General features: G+C 37.2%; 1 protein-coding gene across 3 annotated transcripts in view; it reads left to right on the forward strand.

The window, feature by feature from the left end:
* Positions 1 to 19667, forward strand: part of ABCC9 (ATP binding cassette subfamily C member 9) — a 127795-nt gene that overhangs the window by 23159 nt on the left and 84969 nt on the right. For all 3 annotated transcript variants that reach the window (XM_080662427.1, XM_080662428.1, XM_080662426.1), the window contains exons 9-14: positions 3353 to 3505; positions 4012 to 4167; positions 5979 to 6113; positions 8207 to 8369; positions 11372 to 11412; positions 12343 to 12485. In XM_080662427.1, coding sequence (XP_080518553.1) covers positions 3353 to 3505; positions 4012 to 4167; positions 5979 to 6113; positions 8207 to 8369; positions 11372 to 11412; positions 12343 to 12485 — 791 coding nt within the window. The remainder of the gene's footprint in view (positions 1 to 3352; positions 3506 to 4011; positions 4168 to 5978; positions 6114 to 8206; positions 8370 to 11371; positions 11413 to 12342; positions 12486 to 19667) is intronic.

Here is a 19667-nt window from a genome sequence, read left to right on the forward strand (position 1 = left end):
ATGTACATTTTCTTTTTCTAACATATTAAAGCCACAATAATAAGGGCACATCACATTATGATATTTTATTAGATATTATATTATTATTTTGGGGGCTATATAGTATTAGATATTTGGTGTTATAAATTTATAATCTTATATTTTCTGTTCTTAACTCTGCATCATGAATTTCCTAGTTTTTTTCTAAGGTCAGAGTTAATTTCCCTAGTTACACAGATGGAAATGCTAGTCCAGATGCATCGATTTACCTTTTCTAAGTCTCTCAGTCTAATTTCCTGTCATTTTTTCTTTACATTTTAAAATTTTATGCATTTTCAAATCCTGCAATAAGTGCTGCCTTCTCAGTGAAGCCTTTTCTGATTATCTTAGCTGGAATTTGACTATGCTTGTTACTCCCCTAACACATTGTTTACTTCACACTGGCACTTGACATAGGTGCTATTTATAATGAGACATATCATTTATGGATACCCTTATCTTTCTAGGTTTTAAGCTGTTATTTTCTTTTGTTAATCCTCAGCTGGGGATATTTTTCCACTGATTTTTAGAGAAGTGGAAGGGAGGGGGAGAGACAGAGAGAAAGAAACATCTATGTGAGAGAGACACATCGATTGGTTGCCTCCTGCATATGCCCTGACTGGGTGGGGATCAAGCCTGCAACCAAGGTATATGCCCTTGACCAGAATTGAACTTGCGACCCTTTACTCCACGAGCAGATGCTCTACCACTGAGCCAAACCGGCTAGGCATGTCAGCTTTTCAAACAGAATGACTGTGAACAGTTCATACTTGTGTTCAAAATGCTTAGTCCAGTTCCTTACATATATTAATCCTCAGTCATTATTGGAGTAGATATTTGTACTTTTGTGATGTTTTGTCCCTGCTAGCCCAATTACATACATAGAATTTCACATAGAATTCTTCTATCATCCCTCTGCCTTACATATATTAGCCACATGTTTTTCTGAAAAGGAACAGAATTTACAGATTTTATGTAGCCCCATGAAAAGAGGAAGGGCCCAAAAGTAGAATTTTAGTGGACTTAAACCATAAAAAATGAGGAGTGCTCACACTGACATGATGTACTTATTTGAGTATTACCTTTCCTTCACTTCTCTTTTTTTCTTTTATAATCCTTATCTGAGCACATGTTTTTATTGATTTGAGAGAGAGGAAATGATAGAGAAAAACAAACCCATAGATAGGTTACCTCCGGTACGCACCGCAACTGTGGGTTGAACCGCAAACCTGGGTATGTGCCCTGACTAGGAATAGAACCTGCGACCTTTCAGTGTACAGGACAATGCTCCAACAAACTAAGCCACACCTGCCAGGGCACCCTTCCCTCACTTCTAACATACAAATTACCATATGCTATTGTTACAAACAAAAAACAATCAGTTTTGTATGATTATTAAGTCATATTCCTACTAAAATAATTATTTTCAAAAGTTGTGTTTTGTCACTGGAAGTGTCATATGGGTGAAATCAGTAGCCAAGCTATATATTTTATATTTTTATGATTTATGTCATTAATATAAATTAAGGTATATGAAAATCAGAAAAAGTCAACTCTAGAATTATTTTGAAATAAGGATGCAGAAATTGTATTTTTGTTCCATTGGTCTTGCTGACCAACAGTTTTATGTATTTACTTCTAAGTTACAGTCTCAATTAACATCTATCTTTATTCGTTACTTCCCACTTTACCAAGGTAGAATATATCTTTTCAGAAAATGTCTTCAAATTTTTTAAAAATAAAGATGTACCTTTTTTCTACAATCAGGCATTTCCAGCTATCATAGATCTATTTGGGATCTTATGCATTGAGCTGATGTGTATTTGTTTTTGTGACATGGTGAAGAAAACCCCAAATTGCCTTTTGTGGCTCATTTTACTGATGTATTATAAGGATTTTGAATTTTTAGATTTAAAAAAGCCTATCTAATAAAAGAGTAATATGGAAATTAACCATCACTCCACTACACCCACAAGCCATGCCCACAAACCATGCCCACCAGCCAATCAGGAGTGAATATGCAAATAAACCCAACCAAGATGGCTACAGCCACAGAGAGCAGGAGGGAGGCTTGGGTTTCCCCGGCGATGGAGGAAGCCAAGCTTTCCGCCTGCCCTTGCTGACCTAGGCCTCCACTCAAGGCTACAAAGTTTCAATTATAGAAGATACATAAATCCAAACAGAAATGGCGGCAGCCACGGAGCTGGAAAGAGCAGGAGGCTAGGGTTGCCCCTGGTGATGGAGGAAGCCAAGCTTTCCACACACCCTGGCCGGCCCAGGCCTCTCCTTAAGGCTGCAAAGTTTCAATTATAGAAGATACATAAATCCCAACAGAAATGGCTGCTGCCACGGAGCAAGCAGAAGGCTTGGCTCCGCTCCAGGCTACAAAGTTTCAATTGTAGAAGATAAATAAACCCCAGATACCAGGGCCTCCGCTTGGGTCACGAGGGGGCGTGGCCGGCCTGCAAACCACCACAGGCCCCTCACCCAGGCTGCCTCACGCCCCAAGGGAACCCCCACCCTGGTCCGGGACACCCTTCAGGGCAAACCAGCTGGCCCCCACCCATGCACCAGGCCTCTATCCTACCTAATAAAAGAGTAATATGCAGATTGACCATCATTCCAACACACAAGATGGCTGCCCCCATGTGGTCAAAGATCCTGCCCCCATGTGGACACAAGATGGCCACCACAAGATGGCCAGCAAGGGAGGGCATTTGGGAGGGACCAAGCCTGCAAGGGAGGGCAGTTGGGGGTGATCAAGCCTGCAGGGGAGGGCAGCTAGGGGTGACCAAGCCAGCAGAGGAGGGCAGTTGGGGGCGACCAGGCCTGCAGGGAAAGGCAGTTGGGAGGGACCCAGGCCTGCAGGGGAGAGCAGTTGTGGGGGACCAAGCCTGTAGGGGAGGGCAGTTAGGGGTGACCAGGCCTGCAGGAGAGGGCAGTTAGGGACAAACAGGCTGGCAGGGGAGCAGTTAGTCATCAATCAGGCTGGCAGGGGAGTGGTTAGGGGGTGATGAGGCTGGCAGACAGAAGCGGTTAGGGGCAATCAGGAAGGCAGGCAGGCTAGCAGTTGGGAGCCAGCAGTCCTGGATTGTGAGAGGGATGTCCGACTGCCCATTTAAGCCCAATCCCAGTGGGATCGGGCCTAAACGGGCAGTCGGACATCCCTCAAAGGGTCCCAGATTGGAGAGGGTGCAGGCTGGGCTGAGGGACACCCTTTACCCCGTGCATGAATTTCATGCACCAGGCCTCTAGTCATTTAATAAACGCAAACTGTAGAACTGGTATTTGAAAAGACTAATTTTAATTTATGTCTTTTTTCTTTTGGAACAAGTATCCAGAAATCCTCTCATCAAAGGAATTTCTTGAAAATGCTTATGTTCTAGCAGTCCTTCTTTTCTTGGCCCTTATTCTGCAAAGGACATTTTTGCAGGCTTCCTACTATGTAACCATAGAGACTGGCATTAACCTCCGTGGAGCTCTGCTGGTACGTACAAGCTTTGAATGATCTTTGGTTCTTTAAAATGCTACATGCCATCCAGTGACAGGAAGGGTAGTGGTTTCAGTTTCATTTTTACATGTCATTTTTCACTTTGATGTAATATCAACACTTCTAGGACCTACTTAATAAAAGAAACAGAGAGCTAATTAATAAACCCATTGAGTTAAAAATAACTTTTATAATAATATATTAAGAAAGATATTTTGAAATTTTGCATTTACTTATCTATGCTTCTATCTGTTCTAGCCCCTATGTTTAAATTTGAATATATATTTTGATTATATCAATAGAAAAAATAAGTTTGTCTTTAGTTGAAGATTGAAAGTAACTATAATAAAATTAAAATAATAGTTGATTTAAGATCGCATTATAGGGTTTTCTTTTCCCTTAAAACTTTTTTAAATGTTATTTTTAAATGAGAAAAAAAAGCATAGTGTTGAGTATTAAATGTAGAGCTTCAAATGCATTTCCTTTTTTTCTTTTTTTCTCAGGCCATGATATACAATAAAATCCTTAGGCTCTCTACATCTAATTTATCCATGGGTGAGATGACCCTGGGACAGATCAATAACTTGGTTGCCATTGAAACCAATCAACTCATGTGGTTCTTGTTCCTGTGTCCCAATCTATGGGCTATGCCTGTTCAGGTAGATCAATATAACTAAGATTCTCATTTGCAGAGGAAGTAAATAAAAATGAGTGTAAGATACTTACCTCAGTAGAGGGCAAACTTTTTCAATGTGCTAATGTAATACCTTTCTTCTAGGAAGGAGGCTGAGACTCAGAAATGCTATGCCATGGGTTAAGAAAAAGGGGTTTGGAATTATATTGCTTGAGTACAAATATCTGCAAAAGCCCCATTTTTGCACAAGTGTTTAACACCTCAAAATACTAGTTTTCTTAACTGTAAAATGTGAATGATAATAGCATCTGCCTCGTACAGTTGTTGGAATTGTCAAGGCTAAGTTAAAATGTGTAAAGCATTTAGCACGGTGCCTAACATTTCATGGGCCCTCAGTAACAGTTCTTACTGCACAAGTTTATGCAAATTACAGAGCCAGGGCTTCACCCCTTTCATTTTGACAAACTCTCATAGCATTTCTAAACTAGAGCAATTACTTTAATCCATTGTGTAGTTTCAATAGCTGGTATATTTTAGAATGTCAAAATTTAAAAGTAGTCAGAATACCAACAAGCATGGGGCTATTTAGCTATTTCCGATGGAAAACAGCATTTTAGTAAAGATACAGGGCTGTTTTGGGGTAAAAATGGCAAAAAAAATGTATTCAGTTTTTTCCTCTATGTGATACTGAATATTTTTAATTATCTCAAGTTCGTATCCTGTAGACAGAGCTTAAACTGTAGATCTTACTCAATATAGTCTGTCATCAATGTCCCTGTGTACCCCATTTTATTAAAGTACATAAAATAATAAAGATAGGGTAGTTTTTATATTAATTGTTTGCTTTTTTTTAATGGGAATCCAAATAAAATAAAAGTGTACATCATACATGCACAGTGTTTGGCACAAAGTAAGATTTAAAATATGCTTTGTCTCATCTCATCAAGATGTATTTATACACAGGTCAACTGCCTACATGGTGTCATTCAGTGCACCAAAAGTTCCAGGCTGCCTCTGAATGACTGCATTGTGGATGACCTTATGGAAATTTTTGTTTTGATTGGAATTCCCAAAGTGCCTAATTGGTCAGGAAGTGAGCATGTTCCATTGCTTCTAGAAGGCCACAACAAGTTGTTATCATTGGCATACAGGATGGGTTAAATGCTTTAACTGCGTGGATACAGTCCATTAGTTGGGACATTTTGAACTGTGATAAACTGAACGACTGGGAAAAAATATTTTCAGGAAAAAATAAGGAAGAAGAGGAAAGTGACACACCAGAGAGAGTAGGCTAAGTGGGTCTGCCCCGGGCTTTGGGAAATAAAAGGGCCATGAGATAAGTTGGGGCACCAACTTTAGCATCTTCCGTTTTAGTTAGACCTAGGCTTCATTTCATTAAATGTATTCACATTTTATGATGCTACCCCCCTACTTTTCTCCCCCCTCTCCACTGTGGAAAGCTAGTGCATTCCCAAGAGACTTTGGAATATCAAATTTATGGTGAGTGACAACACTTTTGAGAAAAGTTTCAATGTTCTTTTAAAAAATTGAGGACTGCTTTAGAAGGCCAGAAGCATCATGGGACCGCTACGCAACTGCATGCAATAAATTGGTCTGACACCGGTTGAACAGATCACCATACTAAATATAAATTCTTACTACTTAACTTTCCCCAAATAAATCATAGTAAAACTCATTGTCACAGTTGAATTGGCTTCCAGATAAACTAAATATAATAATTAAGAAATATTATATTTTCACTTAAAAAGATCTCGTTTCATGCAGTGGTCCCCACACCCCCGTTCATTTCCCCTTTTCGTTGTGTTTCTTTCCTAGATCATAATGGGAGTGATTCTGCTCTATAATTTACTTGGATTAAGCGCATTGGTTGGTGCAGCTGTCATTGTGCTCCTTGCGCCAATTCAGTACTTCATTGCTACAAAGTTGGCAGAGGCTCAAAAGAGCACTCTTGTAAGTAACCTCTTTGGAAGCTTCATTAGGAAAATCTAACACTGTGTTATTTTTAAAATACAGGAAATGAATACGTACCACTCAGGATTATTTGGAAATCATTATATTTCATTTCAATTCTTAGGCAGTGAATACGTATTTTCTGTATTACAAAATAATTTTTATAAAAGTGGATTGAAATTTAAGACCTGATGATTTTAGACTTAAAATACCAGAATCACAGTTTCTAATGTTTTTAAGTGCCATGAGGTGATGAGGCTTTAGATCTTCTTCTAGATCAGTTGCCTAGAGACTACACTTAAGTGTACTTTGAGGCCATTGGAGGTCAATCATTGATGTGGGAGAAATGGAGCAAGAAACAAGTAAAGGATTGGTCTAGTGCTTCTGAAATTCAATTTCCATAGGGTTGAATCCAACCATGTGATGCTCTGTGGAGTTACACTGAAATGTTTCAGTGGCAGCTGCTCTGGCTGAATATGTTCGTGGTCAACTTAGCAAGCAAGAGAAAGCCAAAGTATTGACTCTTTCTGGCTTCAATTTGCCATGAAATCATTTTATTTCAGTAAGAATTGGCTTCTTTTAAAGAAATATTTGCAAATAATAAAATTGTTGACAGTATGTTTAGAAATAAAGTTTGATTAAATATGAGCAAGACTGTCTATCTGTAAACCAGGCATAAAATGTAGGGATGATGCCACTGATGGAATTGTTTTCCAAGTTGTGTTTCTACTGTGACTAGCAAGTTGCATGTCACACAAGTGATTTTTATCACTTGTTTTTCTGCTGCTTCTGATGAGGTTACTCATTATTTTTGTCTGAGCGGTCCACCCTCTTTACTTCAGGACATGAATACAGAAAGATGTGGAAGAGGGCACAAAGAGGAGACATGACCATCCTCAAACATCTTTCACTTAGCCTTTCATTCTCTATTCATTCACTCACGAACAGGCATTTGATAGGCATTTAAGACCCCCAAAGAGACAAAAAGGTGAATAAAAAACAGGCTATTTGCTACTTTTGCTTCCTTCCAGCTACCTTTTGCCACTTTACAAACCCTTTGATAGTTCACAGATCATTGTGTTTTACTAGTCATTGTAAGCCAATATTTGATGGTAGAGGAGGCTAAAACAGTTGACTAAATTGAGGTTTTTGTATCTGCTGCAAATTTCTCTACAGTTAGTCCAAGTTGTTAGTAATCAGTAAGTCTAATTTAGGCCTTAAAGAGGAGTTTATGAAGAAATATGTAGAAATCTCTTGAAGTTAAAGATAATATGCTTGGTTTCAATAATCTACACTAATAAAAGAGTAAGATGCAAATTGACCGTACCTTCACGACTCCCACCAGCCAATCAGGAGTGAGTATGCAAATTAACCCAACAAAGATAGCAGGTTAATTTGCATACACAGGCACTGAGCAGCCGGGGGCAGGGTGGGATGCAGGCGTTCTGCACTGCCCCAGCTGCTCCGGGCCTCTGGGCAGTGTGGGAAGGCAGAAAGGTGGCTCCGGGCCGAAGCGAAGGCGGTGCCGGCAGCCAGGGCAAGGAAGGCCATTCTTGCATGAATCTTGGTGCATCGGGCCTCTAGTTGTATTATAAAGACACAATGTGAACACACACAACACTGTACCCTCACTTTCTTGAATGAGAAGCAAACTAACTTTTCTTACATTCATTGTTTCTCTTAAGTGTGAGACAGGGAGCTGAGAGGAGAATGAAATGACTTAGATATTAAAAGGAAGCCATTGGCAGTCTCTTTATCACTTTCATAAATTTATGTATACATTATCAGTACACATTTAAGAAAATCATGTCAAACTTAAGAAGCTGCTTTTATTTAAACCAAACCAACAGGTATATAAAAGCTTTTAGGTGGATAGAAATTTGAGGTCATCTCATTCAACTCTTCATTTTAAAGTTGGAGTCTGAAGCACAGAGAGTTTACTTCTCCCAGGTATTTCACAGCCATAACTAGTGGGAGAGTGAAGCAGCAATCAAGGTCTCTGTAATCTCTGCCCAATGGCATGGTTGGCTTCTCTGATTCACTTGAGTGTAGCTTGCATTTTTGTTTGTTTGTTTTATTCTTTTGTTTTATAGGATTATTCCACTGAGAGACTGAAGAAAACAAATGAAATATTGAAAGGCATCAAACTTCTTAAATTGTACGCCTGGGAGCACATCTTTTGCAAAAGTGTAGAAGAAACAAGAATGAAAGAACTATCCAGTCTCAAAACTTTTGCTCTTTATACATCACTCTCTAGTAAGTTTCTGTTGTACACATGGTTGATTTTATTTAGGTTGTGATCATTGAGACATTCTAGTCATCAGAGGAAGCCCATTTATTTTCTACATATGTGCTATCCAATAGCTACTGACCACATAAGGCTAAATTAAAGAGTAGGGTTAGCACAGGCTTACAGTCAAATAGACCTGAATTTGATTCTTTACAAGTTAGGGGCCTTTGCCTTGTTACTTTACACCTGAAATCCCTCATCTGTAAAATGAGGATGGTGATGGTAGTAGTATAAGTCATTGAACCCTCTTATCAGTTACATTGGGATGGATTGGATTTTCAGTAAAAACTTGTGTGTATGAATTCATTTGACTGCATTTACTATTGATTTTCTTATTCCCAAAGATCTTTAAAAATTATCTATGGTTGTCTTGCCTGTCTCTTTGGAGCTTATGATATTATATTTTCTTAAAGATTATATTTGAAATGCCAATTTTGAAAATTGAGGAGGAAAAAAGTCAACATTTTCAAGTGAAAGAAGCCAAACTATATCAACATAAAACCTTCTTTTTCAATATATTTTCAAGAACTTTTAAATATAGAATACTTTTATTCTCAACTCTTATTTAAAAAAAAAAAGAATTGTTACAAAATATTGTTGTTTTTGTGAAGGAGTGACATTGAGTACTCTCAAGAATAATGAGTTTATGTTAGTACACTTCTTATGAACTTAGCCAAAATACTCCCACTAATATTCGATTTGGTTTGTGTGTCAGCTTTGCTCATCTCTATTGTTCCCAAGAATTTTAACATCTTAAAGTTTGGGAGTTTTATATATGGTTTCCTCTTGAATTCTAAACTATTTTTTAGAGATTATAAATACTTTTGTGAAATGGATTTAGAGGAGATATTTGGTATATGTAGCTCATATGTATGCTTTAGAAATGGGAATGAGATTTGTCTTCCAGCTGTGTGCTGCTACTAATATGGTATCAAAATTCTAGAAGGTGGAATGATTGATTATCCACCTACATATATAATAGTACTCTTAGCTGGTAGCCCCCACAATATGTTCCTCTCTGCAGTGGACTGAAATTCTCATAGGAGCATGGATGCAGCCAGAAATAATAATCAGGATGATGATGAAACTATTACCACCAACGCCACCGCCACCACCACCACCACCACCACCACCACCACCACCACCATCACCACCATCACCACCATCACCATAAAAACAACAAAAATATATTCAGACACTCAACCAATTATTTCCATAAGTGGCTTTGCATATATCATCTCATTTAATCATCACAACAGCCAAAGATTTAGATTCTATTATTAACTCCACTTTAGAAGTTTAAAGATTGAGTTAAATAGAGCTTAGGTAACTTGAACTTTCTCCAAATCATCTAGCTACTAAAAAGCAGAGATGGGTTGTTAACCCAATTTGTCTCTGAACATGAGATTTGGGTTGGTTTTTGAAAGTCAGATATAAAAAGAGAGGGGACAGAAGAGATCATAATAGAAGAGAAAAATAAGAAGTCATGAAGGTAAAAATGTATGATGATGCATTCATGATAGGCAGTAGGAATTCATGAGTCAGTGGTGGAAAGTTCCACTTAGACCAGTGGTCGGCAAACTCATTTAGTCAACAGAGCCAAATATCAACAGTACAACGATTTAAATTTCTTTTGAGAGCCAAATTTTTGAAACTTAACTCCACTTCTTCTAACGCCACTTCTTCAAAATAGACTCACCCAGGCCGTGGTATTTTGTGGAAGAGCCACACTCAAGGGGCCAAAGAGCCTCATGTGGTTCGCGAACTGCAGTTTGCCAACCACGGACTTAGACCACTTTCAAGTTTTATGATTTGGTTAAGTACTATGTTCTTGGTGGTTAAGAGCTTGACTTAAGTCATGTGTGGACCTGCAAAAGCACAAGCTAATTCTGTGTACAGTGGTAAGGATAGTTCATGAGATCAGATCATGAGAGCAGATGATAATTTTTGGGTGGACACTCTCCTGAGTGCCAAGAATACTAGGTTCTAGTTTGCGCTCTGTCGTTGCCTGTTTCTAACAACAATTGATTTAATCTTTTGGTCCTCAGTCCTTAAAATGCTATAGTTTATAGAAAATATAATTATAGTCATTAACTTGGCTTTTTATTATTATTATTACTTTCAAATGCTAGTATTTAAGCCTAAAATTTCCCTCGTTTTAGTTATGTATATCCTGCTTATCAAATGATAGTACAATATATTCCTGAAGAGATATTTAAACAAGCAGAGAGTCTAGGATATGGAGTTAATTTAAGCAAAAGGTCTGTGAGTGAAAATTAATATCACTGCTGGAGAACTTGGAGTGATGTCAAATTCTTTTTTTTTTTTCTTTTTTTTTTTAAATATATTTTATTGATTTTTTACAGAGAGGAAGGGAAAGGGATAGAGAGTTAGAAACATCGATGAGAGAGAAACATCGATCAGCTGCCTCCTGCACACCCCCTACTGGGGATGGAGCCCGCAACCAAGGTACATGCCCTTGACCGGAATCGAACCTGGGACCCTTCAGTCCGCAGGCCGACGCTCTATCCACTGAGCCAAACCGGTTAGGGCTCAAATTCTTGTTTTTAATCTGTATAATAACCCAATTTTCACATATTTATGTTAGATTTGGAGACCAAACAAAATATTGTTTGTAAATACTATCACCATTTATTAAATTCTAATAATTTGCATTATTAAAGGATTATTTTTTATGAATTTTTCTGTTTGTAACATTTCACAAAAAATAAATTTTCAATTAAAAAAATAAAAATTTTTTGGTTAAGAGTAATGTGTAGAAGCTCATACAACTGCAAACAAGGAAATACCATTTGGGAAATGTTTGTGGACTCCAGACAAGATGTTACTTAATGGATTTGTTCCTTTTTGTCTTCAAGGAAAGTTAAAATAATAATAGATGATTAATTAAGCTTACTGAAATGTTTCACAGTTCAATGAATCTTATATATTTTATTTCTTTCCGCAGTCTTCATGAATGCAGCAATTCCTATAGCAGCTGTTCTTGCTGTAAGACACTTTTTCTTCCTTTTAAACATGGAGCAAAGTCAGTGTTTAGAAATGATTTATGAACAAGAATGTGTGGGTGGGAATTAATATTACCTCACCTATACCAGTTATTTTCTTTGTAGTCTCCATTGCAATAGTTCTAATCCAAGGTTTCTCAACTGTGGCACTATGGACATTTTGGCTCACATAATTCTTTGTTGTAAGGGCCCATTTAAGGATGTTTAGCAGCATTCATGGCTTCTGTCTATTTGCCATTAGAATCCTCCACACCCAAGTCATGACAATCAAAAATATCCAGGGACATTGCCAAATGTGCTCTGGGAGCAATTTTATCAGCAGTTGAGAACTAACTGTTCTGATCTCCATGAGCTGGTTTCTGGACATTCTTACAACAGGATGGTGTTAATTCAACAACCAAAAAAAATGTCAAATGTTTACATTATATTTCAAACTTAAATTACAAACCCAGGAGCTGGTATAATATTTAGAAATGTAAACGTGTCTGCATTGGACACCAATGTTGGCTGTTTTAGTAAAAGTCCACAATAAGGACCTGAAAACCCTGGGATGTTCTCTTTTTCTCTTAGAAAAATTAGTGTTGGTTGCAAAGATCCTGGATGGTTGTTAAGAGCCCTGGTTTCTCCTCACTGTTCTCCTAACTCAATAATTGAACAGAAGTCAGTTATCTAATCTGTAAACAGAATCTGTTTTACTCTTCTCACATGGTTGCTGTTAGAATGAATGAAAGCCATTAGTGTTCTACCAGTAACAACTATTATTTTTCTTAGGAAGTAATTTGGATGAAGTAATTGTTTTCATAGTTGCAAGGGACATATTGGCATAGCAGAAAAGGTTAGGTTTGTGAAATTGAATGTAAGCATTTGTGAAACCTTCTCCAGCTTTCTCTAAAGAAATCCCTTCTTTGCACAGACGTTTGTGACCCACGCGTATACCAGCGGGAAACTTCTAAAACCTGCAGAGGCCTTTGCTTCACTGTCTCTCTTTCATATCCTGGTCACTCCATTGTTCCTGCTCTCCACAGTGGTCAGATTTGCAGTGAAAGCCATCATAAGGTATGCATTGCAATGTCTGGAATTCTTTGCTTGCTTATAAAAAAAATATACGCTCATGGTAGTAAATTTGAGATAGTATAAATACAACAGTAAATTCACTGTCCAGAGATAGCTATTGTCAAAATTTTGATATGCTACCTTTCAGTACTTAATCTAAAAATAGTCATTTTTAGATTAAGTACTGAAAGGTAGCATACCACCTACCATGGCTCAGGTGGTTGGGTAATCATCCCGTGCACCAGAAGGTTGCTGGTTTGATTCCCTGTTAGGGCACATGTCAGGCTTGATCCCCAGTAGGGGGCAATGCAGGAGGCAGCCAATTGATATTTCACTCTCACTTTGATGTTTCTCTTTCTCTCTCTCCCTCTCCCTTCCTCTCTGTCTAAAAACCAATGTAAAAATCTTTACTTTTTATTTTTAAAGCATTTATTTATTAAATTGATTGGGATGGCATTGGTCAACATGAACATATAGGTTTCAGGTGTGGGTTTCTATGTTAGAAAATCTGTGCATTGCGCTGTGTGCTCACCACCCAAAGTCAAATCTCCTGTCACCTTATATTAGGACTCCTTTCTCCCCCAACCTCCTTCCCTCTGGCAACCACCACACTGCTGTTTGTGTTCACAAGTTTTGGTTTTATATCCCACATACCAGTATAAGTGAAATCATATAGCTCTTAGTTTTTTCTAACTGACTTATTACACTTAGCATAATGTTCTCATGGTCCATCTATGTTGTTGCAAATGGGACTATTTCATCCTTTCATATGGCTGAATACCCCTGATTTTGTAAACAAAATCAGAAATCAGAGAGGAGAAGTCACCATAGACATCATAGATATACAAAGGATCATACTAGAATAGTATGAAAGACTTTATGCCACCAAATTCAATAACCTAGAAGAAATGGATAAGTTCCTAGAAATATAACCTTCCTAGACAAAATAATGAAGAATTGGAAAATCTAAACAGACCAATCAGCAATGAGAAAATTGAAACAAACTTCCCAAACCTCCCAAAAAACAAAAGTCAAGGACCAGAAGGTTTCACCAGTGCATTCTACCAAACATTCAAAGAAGATTTAAAACCTACCCTTCTCACACTCCTCCAAAAAATTGATGAAGAGGCAATAATTGCTAACATACTCTATGAGGCCAATATAACCCTGATACCAAAACCTGGCAAAGATAACACAGAGAAAGAAAGCTACAGACCAATATCTCTGATGAATACAGATGCAAAAATTCTAAACAAAATACTAGCAAATTGAATAAAACAGTCCATCCAAAAAATAATACATCATAATCAAGGTGGTTCATTCCAGGGGCACAAGGATAGTTCAACGTATGGAAATCAATCAATGTAATACGCCACATTAACAAAAGAAAAGATAAAAATCATATGACCTCATCAATAGATGCAGAAAAAGCATTTGATAAGATACAACATCCATGTATGATTAAACCACTCAATAAAATAGGAATAAAAGGACAGTACCTCAACATATTAAAGGCCATCTATGATAATAAACCCTTAACTAACATCATACTCAATGGCGAAACACAGAAGGCTTTTTCTCTAAGATCAGGAACAAGGCAAAGATGTCCACTCTCACCACTCTTTAAAAAGTGTAGCTTTTGACTCATGTTTTACTTACTGTTTTTATTATTTTCTCCCTCATTTAGATCATAACACATGATGTTTACTGATTATGTGTTATTCCATTGTTTGGAAGTGTTATAATTTATTCAATGACTACCTATTTATTAGACATTTAGAATATTTTGTTCTCTCCCTAATATAAATAATATGTATAAGATTGAAGTAAATATCTTTATTTACCTTTAAACTTTTGTCTGATTATTTTCTTAATTTAGATTTCTATAATTTGGAATACTAGTTCTAATAGCATGTACACTTTTAAGATCCTTGATGAATGTAGCTATGATGTTTTCCATTGAAAGAGTAGTAGGTCCAAGGTGTACATATTTTTAAGATTTTTTTATGAGTATCGTCATGTTTTCCAGTGAAGCTGAATCAGCTTATGTTTTCACCAACATTAACATATCACATCGTAATCTCAAAAAACCCCCACAAAAACCCACAAACAATAACAACAAAAAAAACCCAGGCTCACAGTCTCTGCAAATGAAAGGCTTGATAAAACTACTCAGTATTATGTTCATTTTAAATATGCTTTTGTAGTATTTCTAACCAGTGTAGACTTTGCCTCAGACTCACAATTTCTCACAATGCAAAACTATAAAAATAGATGTGATATGACAATGATTATTTCCCCACAATTTTTACTTGTATTATATAATAAATATGTTACCAAACCATACATGTTATATGACACTGTATGTGCCATAGTCTACCATATATGAATCCTTATTGTACACAAGGCAGTCTTCAAGTCATATTTTACTTTTTGCTATAAGATCTTATAAACTTTATAAAAAATCAGCATGTTTCGTAAAAAGTCATCATATTTATATCAGGCATTTGAAAGAAATGCCAAGATGTTGCAAAACTAAGGAATATTGGAAAATTGAGGTCTTAAATAGACAAGGGATGGTGTTGCCATTGATAGCAATGTAGAACATCTTTTGTAAGGTCTTTTAAAATGAGCGAATTTTCCCAAAGTCTGTGATTACTAAGAAAACAAGTATTTAATATTTAAAATATTTAGGCAATAGTTTATGTTGGCTTAACAACATCAATACCAAATAACTTTAAAATAACTTACTTATTCTAAAACCAGTTCTGATTGGTTACAATAGTATCCTAACATGATTTCAATCCCATTCTGTAAGATATGCCATTAGTAACCAATTCTGGAGCTGGGTTTAAAGTTCAGGCTCTCAGCCCTCATCTGCCCTCCTTTTCTTTCCTTATTGTTCTGCCTTCTGAAACACTTGTACAGATCACTGACTGATTTTTGTAGCGCCACTTCCAAATTAGGTCGTGCTCTGGAAGGGAAGCTAGTTCAAACAATAAAATTGATAAATGGCCAGAGTCTGCTATTTTGGTCCTTATTTTCATTTTCTTTATTTAATAGCTGTCCCTCTCACGGTTGCATTTTAACTTGAAATTTGACTTTGTGCTGCTGCAGGTGAAGCTAGAAAACAGTTGATAATCTATGCCAGATAACTCCTCTGAAATCAGGAGGCTACCCCAAAAGGATGTTAAGAGTTGATATGGATAACAAAAAACAAACAAAAATCGGGAGTTGTCCTTGAGTCCCTAGTATACAACCCTGCTGTAGTAAGTCCTGGTAACTTTGAGGGTGGATAATAGTCCCTGTGTGTTTCTGCATAGCACTCTCTCGTCCTCGTGTCCCAGGGAAAAGGCATTTGCCAGTTTGATAAAGACCAGTTTGTTTTCAGGGCTCAGCTCCAGCTTTCCCAAGCCATAGGCCAAACGGAATCAGCTTACAAAACTTGCTTCTCTAGGATGAGTTTCCGTGGTTGATTTGTGGGTCCTACAGAGATGATCGGTCCACAGAGGAGGCCAGTGCTTTTTCCCTGTTGTGTGCAGGTTCTGGGAACCCAACCGAGTGTTTTCCCATTGTTGACTAGGCTCAGCATATCTTCTGTGCCTGGGAACCCGTGACCCATCCTGGATGCCAGTTGGCCCACAGCGAGTTGAACAGCCTGTTTATAATCGGAGACTTTGGTCAGCTGATTTTTGAAACCTCTTCCTTAGGACTGTGAAAATCATAAGTTCTTCGCTGCATTTTTAAATGCATTCAGAAATTCCTTGGGTTAGAATGGGGTGCAGCCTATTCCCAATTTGTGTTATACGTACATGTAAGAGACTTATAAAAGTCTCTACTGCAGGAAATTTCTATGCCAGGTAAATTTCTTTGCTACGGGAAAGTTCTATGCTTTCTTTTAAAAATGTTTAGCTTTTAGACAAAATTTCTTCAAATTATTGTTCATTGGATGGAGCCCCATGGACACATATAATAAAATGGAAAAAAGAGGAAGTTATGTTTCAGGATTTCTCCTCGCCATTTGAGTTTTCTGGACATTTTAGAATGATGTGTTCCAGTCTAAGTTTGCAAAACAGAGTGAGATATGAAGAAGATTAAGGAAAGTCACTATTATCTAAAATAAAATACTTGAATAAGAGTGATTTTTCAGGATGCTCGCCTCAGTTCTCCACTTTGGTTTATTTATAAGGAAGTAATTTATGTTTTTTGCTTTTCTGGAGGAAAATGTAAGTTGATATGTTATACCCTTCATAAATAATTTGAATTTAGGTTTCTGTTATTTGATGTATAATGCAACATCTGTGTCCAAAGATGTTATTTGCCAAGGGAAAAATATGCAAAACGAATCCTCTGCTTTGTTGGAAAATAACTTCGTGTCCTTTCTCTTCTGTACCTCCCAAAGGAATGTATGCTTGACTCATCTATTGCAATTATCTTCAATCAAGTAAATTGTTACTGATATTTATCATAGAGCAGGCGTACACTTTGACCTGGTCTCTGTTTACAAAAATGTCATAGTTCCTACAAGAAAAATATGTAACTGCCAGCAACAACAAAAAAATTATTCCCAATTAATGTGATACCTGTACAAAATATTCATGTTGTATCTAAATACTCAAAGTAAAACTTGAAAAGTGAGAAAATAACAGTATAATTAAAACCTTAAGTATGTTTATAAATTATCTAAATTATGGGAAGTTAATAAAATACTGACCTATAAAGGTAATGGAGGCGGGATAGCAAATTGGTTGGCCTTTCAGTATACCTACTTTTAAATCCCAGCACTGCCATGGAGTACTTATTGTTTAACCTCAAACACATTAGTTAGTATCTCTATAGCTCAGCCTCCTCAGTTATCAATGGGCACACTAATAGGTCCTGTTTACAGCAGTTGAGATAATGAAATAATGCATACAAAGTACCCAGCGCATTGCCTAAATATTTTAGGCATTTAAAAAATCTCTATTTTACTAATTTACCACCATTTTACTAATCTCCATTCCATACTTCAGAGAGATATCTCTGTAGGTCTACATGCACTTGTTAACACTTTAGGGACATTGCTAGGCATTGGGGATTGCAAAGAGGAAAGGTAGTGAGAAATCCATAGGGAGTCCACAGTCTAGTTGGAGAGAACAGGAAAGGAACCCAATGACAATACAATGCTGTATGCAATTATAGGGCTCTACACAGAATTCCAATTGGCCTATATCTGGGGATCATTGAAGCTCATCAAAAGAGGAGGCAGCCAGTCCATCCAGTAAAGGTTTAAAGGAGGTGTTGGATCCTTCACAGTATCATAAAGTATTAGTAGGACTCAGTTATTTGAAGAAAATGAGAAAACATGTTCTATGTGAGGGACACATTGTATGCAAGGGGAAAGGGTGAATAAGTGAGATCTCAGTACATTCAGGGGATGAAAGTAGTTGAGTGTAGTTGGAGAAAGGATCTGATATGGAGTCAGGGGATGGAGCTCGAGAGTACAATCCCGATTAGCTTGTAGATGATGCTAAGGATGCTGAAAAGCTAGGGGTGTCATTTGTTATTTTAAAGAGAGAATTGTTGTCTGAACAGGTTTGGATTTTTAAAATATAATCCTGGCAACATGGTGGAAATTACTTCACCCTTGGTCAGGATTCATGCATTTTTCATCATTGTTTTGCCTCTGATTTCTGAAAGGACCTCATATGAACAGGAAATGCTTGTTGTATTACCCATTTATTCATTCACCAGACACTTCTTGAGGAATTTCTATGTTATACCTTTGGCATTGGAGAGATAGACAATTGTTCATTGTAATTGGAGTTGAAAAGTTGGGTGTTATAAAGAGACAGTTCTCCCCTGCCACAGTTATGCTCAGAGACCATTGTTTCTTGATGTTCAGCAAGAATGGGGCTCATTAATTATATAAAAGCTTCAGTAAGATTTGTATGTGTACTGGACATACAAAATGGAGAATTGAATCAACCAACTTTACTTAAATGTCTGAACTATTGATTTACTCCTTCTTTGATTTATTCAACAAACATTCATCGAGTAGTGTGTGCAAGGAGCTGCTGGACTTAGAGTTACCAAGGCAAATGAACTTGGCTGGCCCTGTACTTTCCTTTGTGTGAGAAGACAGAGCGTGAGATTGTTTGATCCAGTCTCTTCAAAACGTAAGAATAGAATGACAAAATCTATAAGAGGAAAGAAGGTCTTTTACTACTACTTTTAAGGTAGTTCTTAAAAGTTCTCATTTCAAGAAAAAAAAATGTGTATACGTGTATACGGATGGATGTAACTAGACTTGTATAGTTATTTTGAAATATATACAAATATCAAATAATCATGTTATACAACTGAAACTAATGTAATGTTATAGGTCAATTATTCCTCAATGAAAAAAAAGTAAAGAAGTAACAGCTGCCATTAAAATGAATAAAATGCCATCACATAAGGCATTTCCAATGCTGTCTTTTAAGTCTGTATGGCTAGGCTTTGCTTTAATGACTCAAAAAGAGTACACAAACCAAAGCTCTTTTTCTTTCTGGGATCTGAAATTCTTTATTTTATTTTATTTTATTTTATTGTTGAAAGTATTACAAATAGTAGTACATATATCTCCTTTTTCCCCCCATTGACCTTCCCCCAGCCGCCCCTGCCCTCTGGCACATGCACTCATCCCACCCCCCCAGTGTCTTGTATCCATTGGTTGTGCTTATATGCATGCATACAAGTCCTTCAGTTGATCTCTTTTGCCCCCTCCCCAACACTCCCCAGGCTTTCCGCTGTCATTTGACAGTCTGTTCGATGCTTTACTGCCTCTGTATCTATCTTTTTGTTCATCAGGTTATAATGTTCTTTATTTTCCATAAATAAGTGAGATCATGTGGTATTTTTCTTTCATTGCCTGGCATATTTCACTTAGCATAATGCTCTCCAGGTCCATCCAGGTTGCTGCAAATGGTAAGAATTCCTTCTTTTTTATAGCAGCGTAGTATTCCATTGTGTAGATGTACCATAGTTTTCTAATCCACTCATCTGCTGATGGGGATTTAGGCTGTTTCCAAATCTTAGCTATGGTGAATTGTGCTGCTATGAACATAGGGGTGCATATATCCTTTCTGATTGGTGTTTCTACTTTCTTGGGATATATTCCTAGAAGTGGTATTACTGGGTCAAATGGGAGTTGCATTTTTAGTT

This window comes from Plecotus auritus (assembly GCF_963455305.1).
Source record: "Plecotus auritus genome assembly, chromosome: 3".
NCBI lineage: Eukaryota > Metazoa > Chordata > Mammalia > Chiroptera > Vespertilionidae > Plecotus > Plecotus auritus.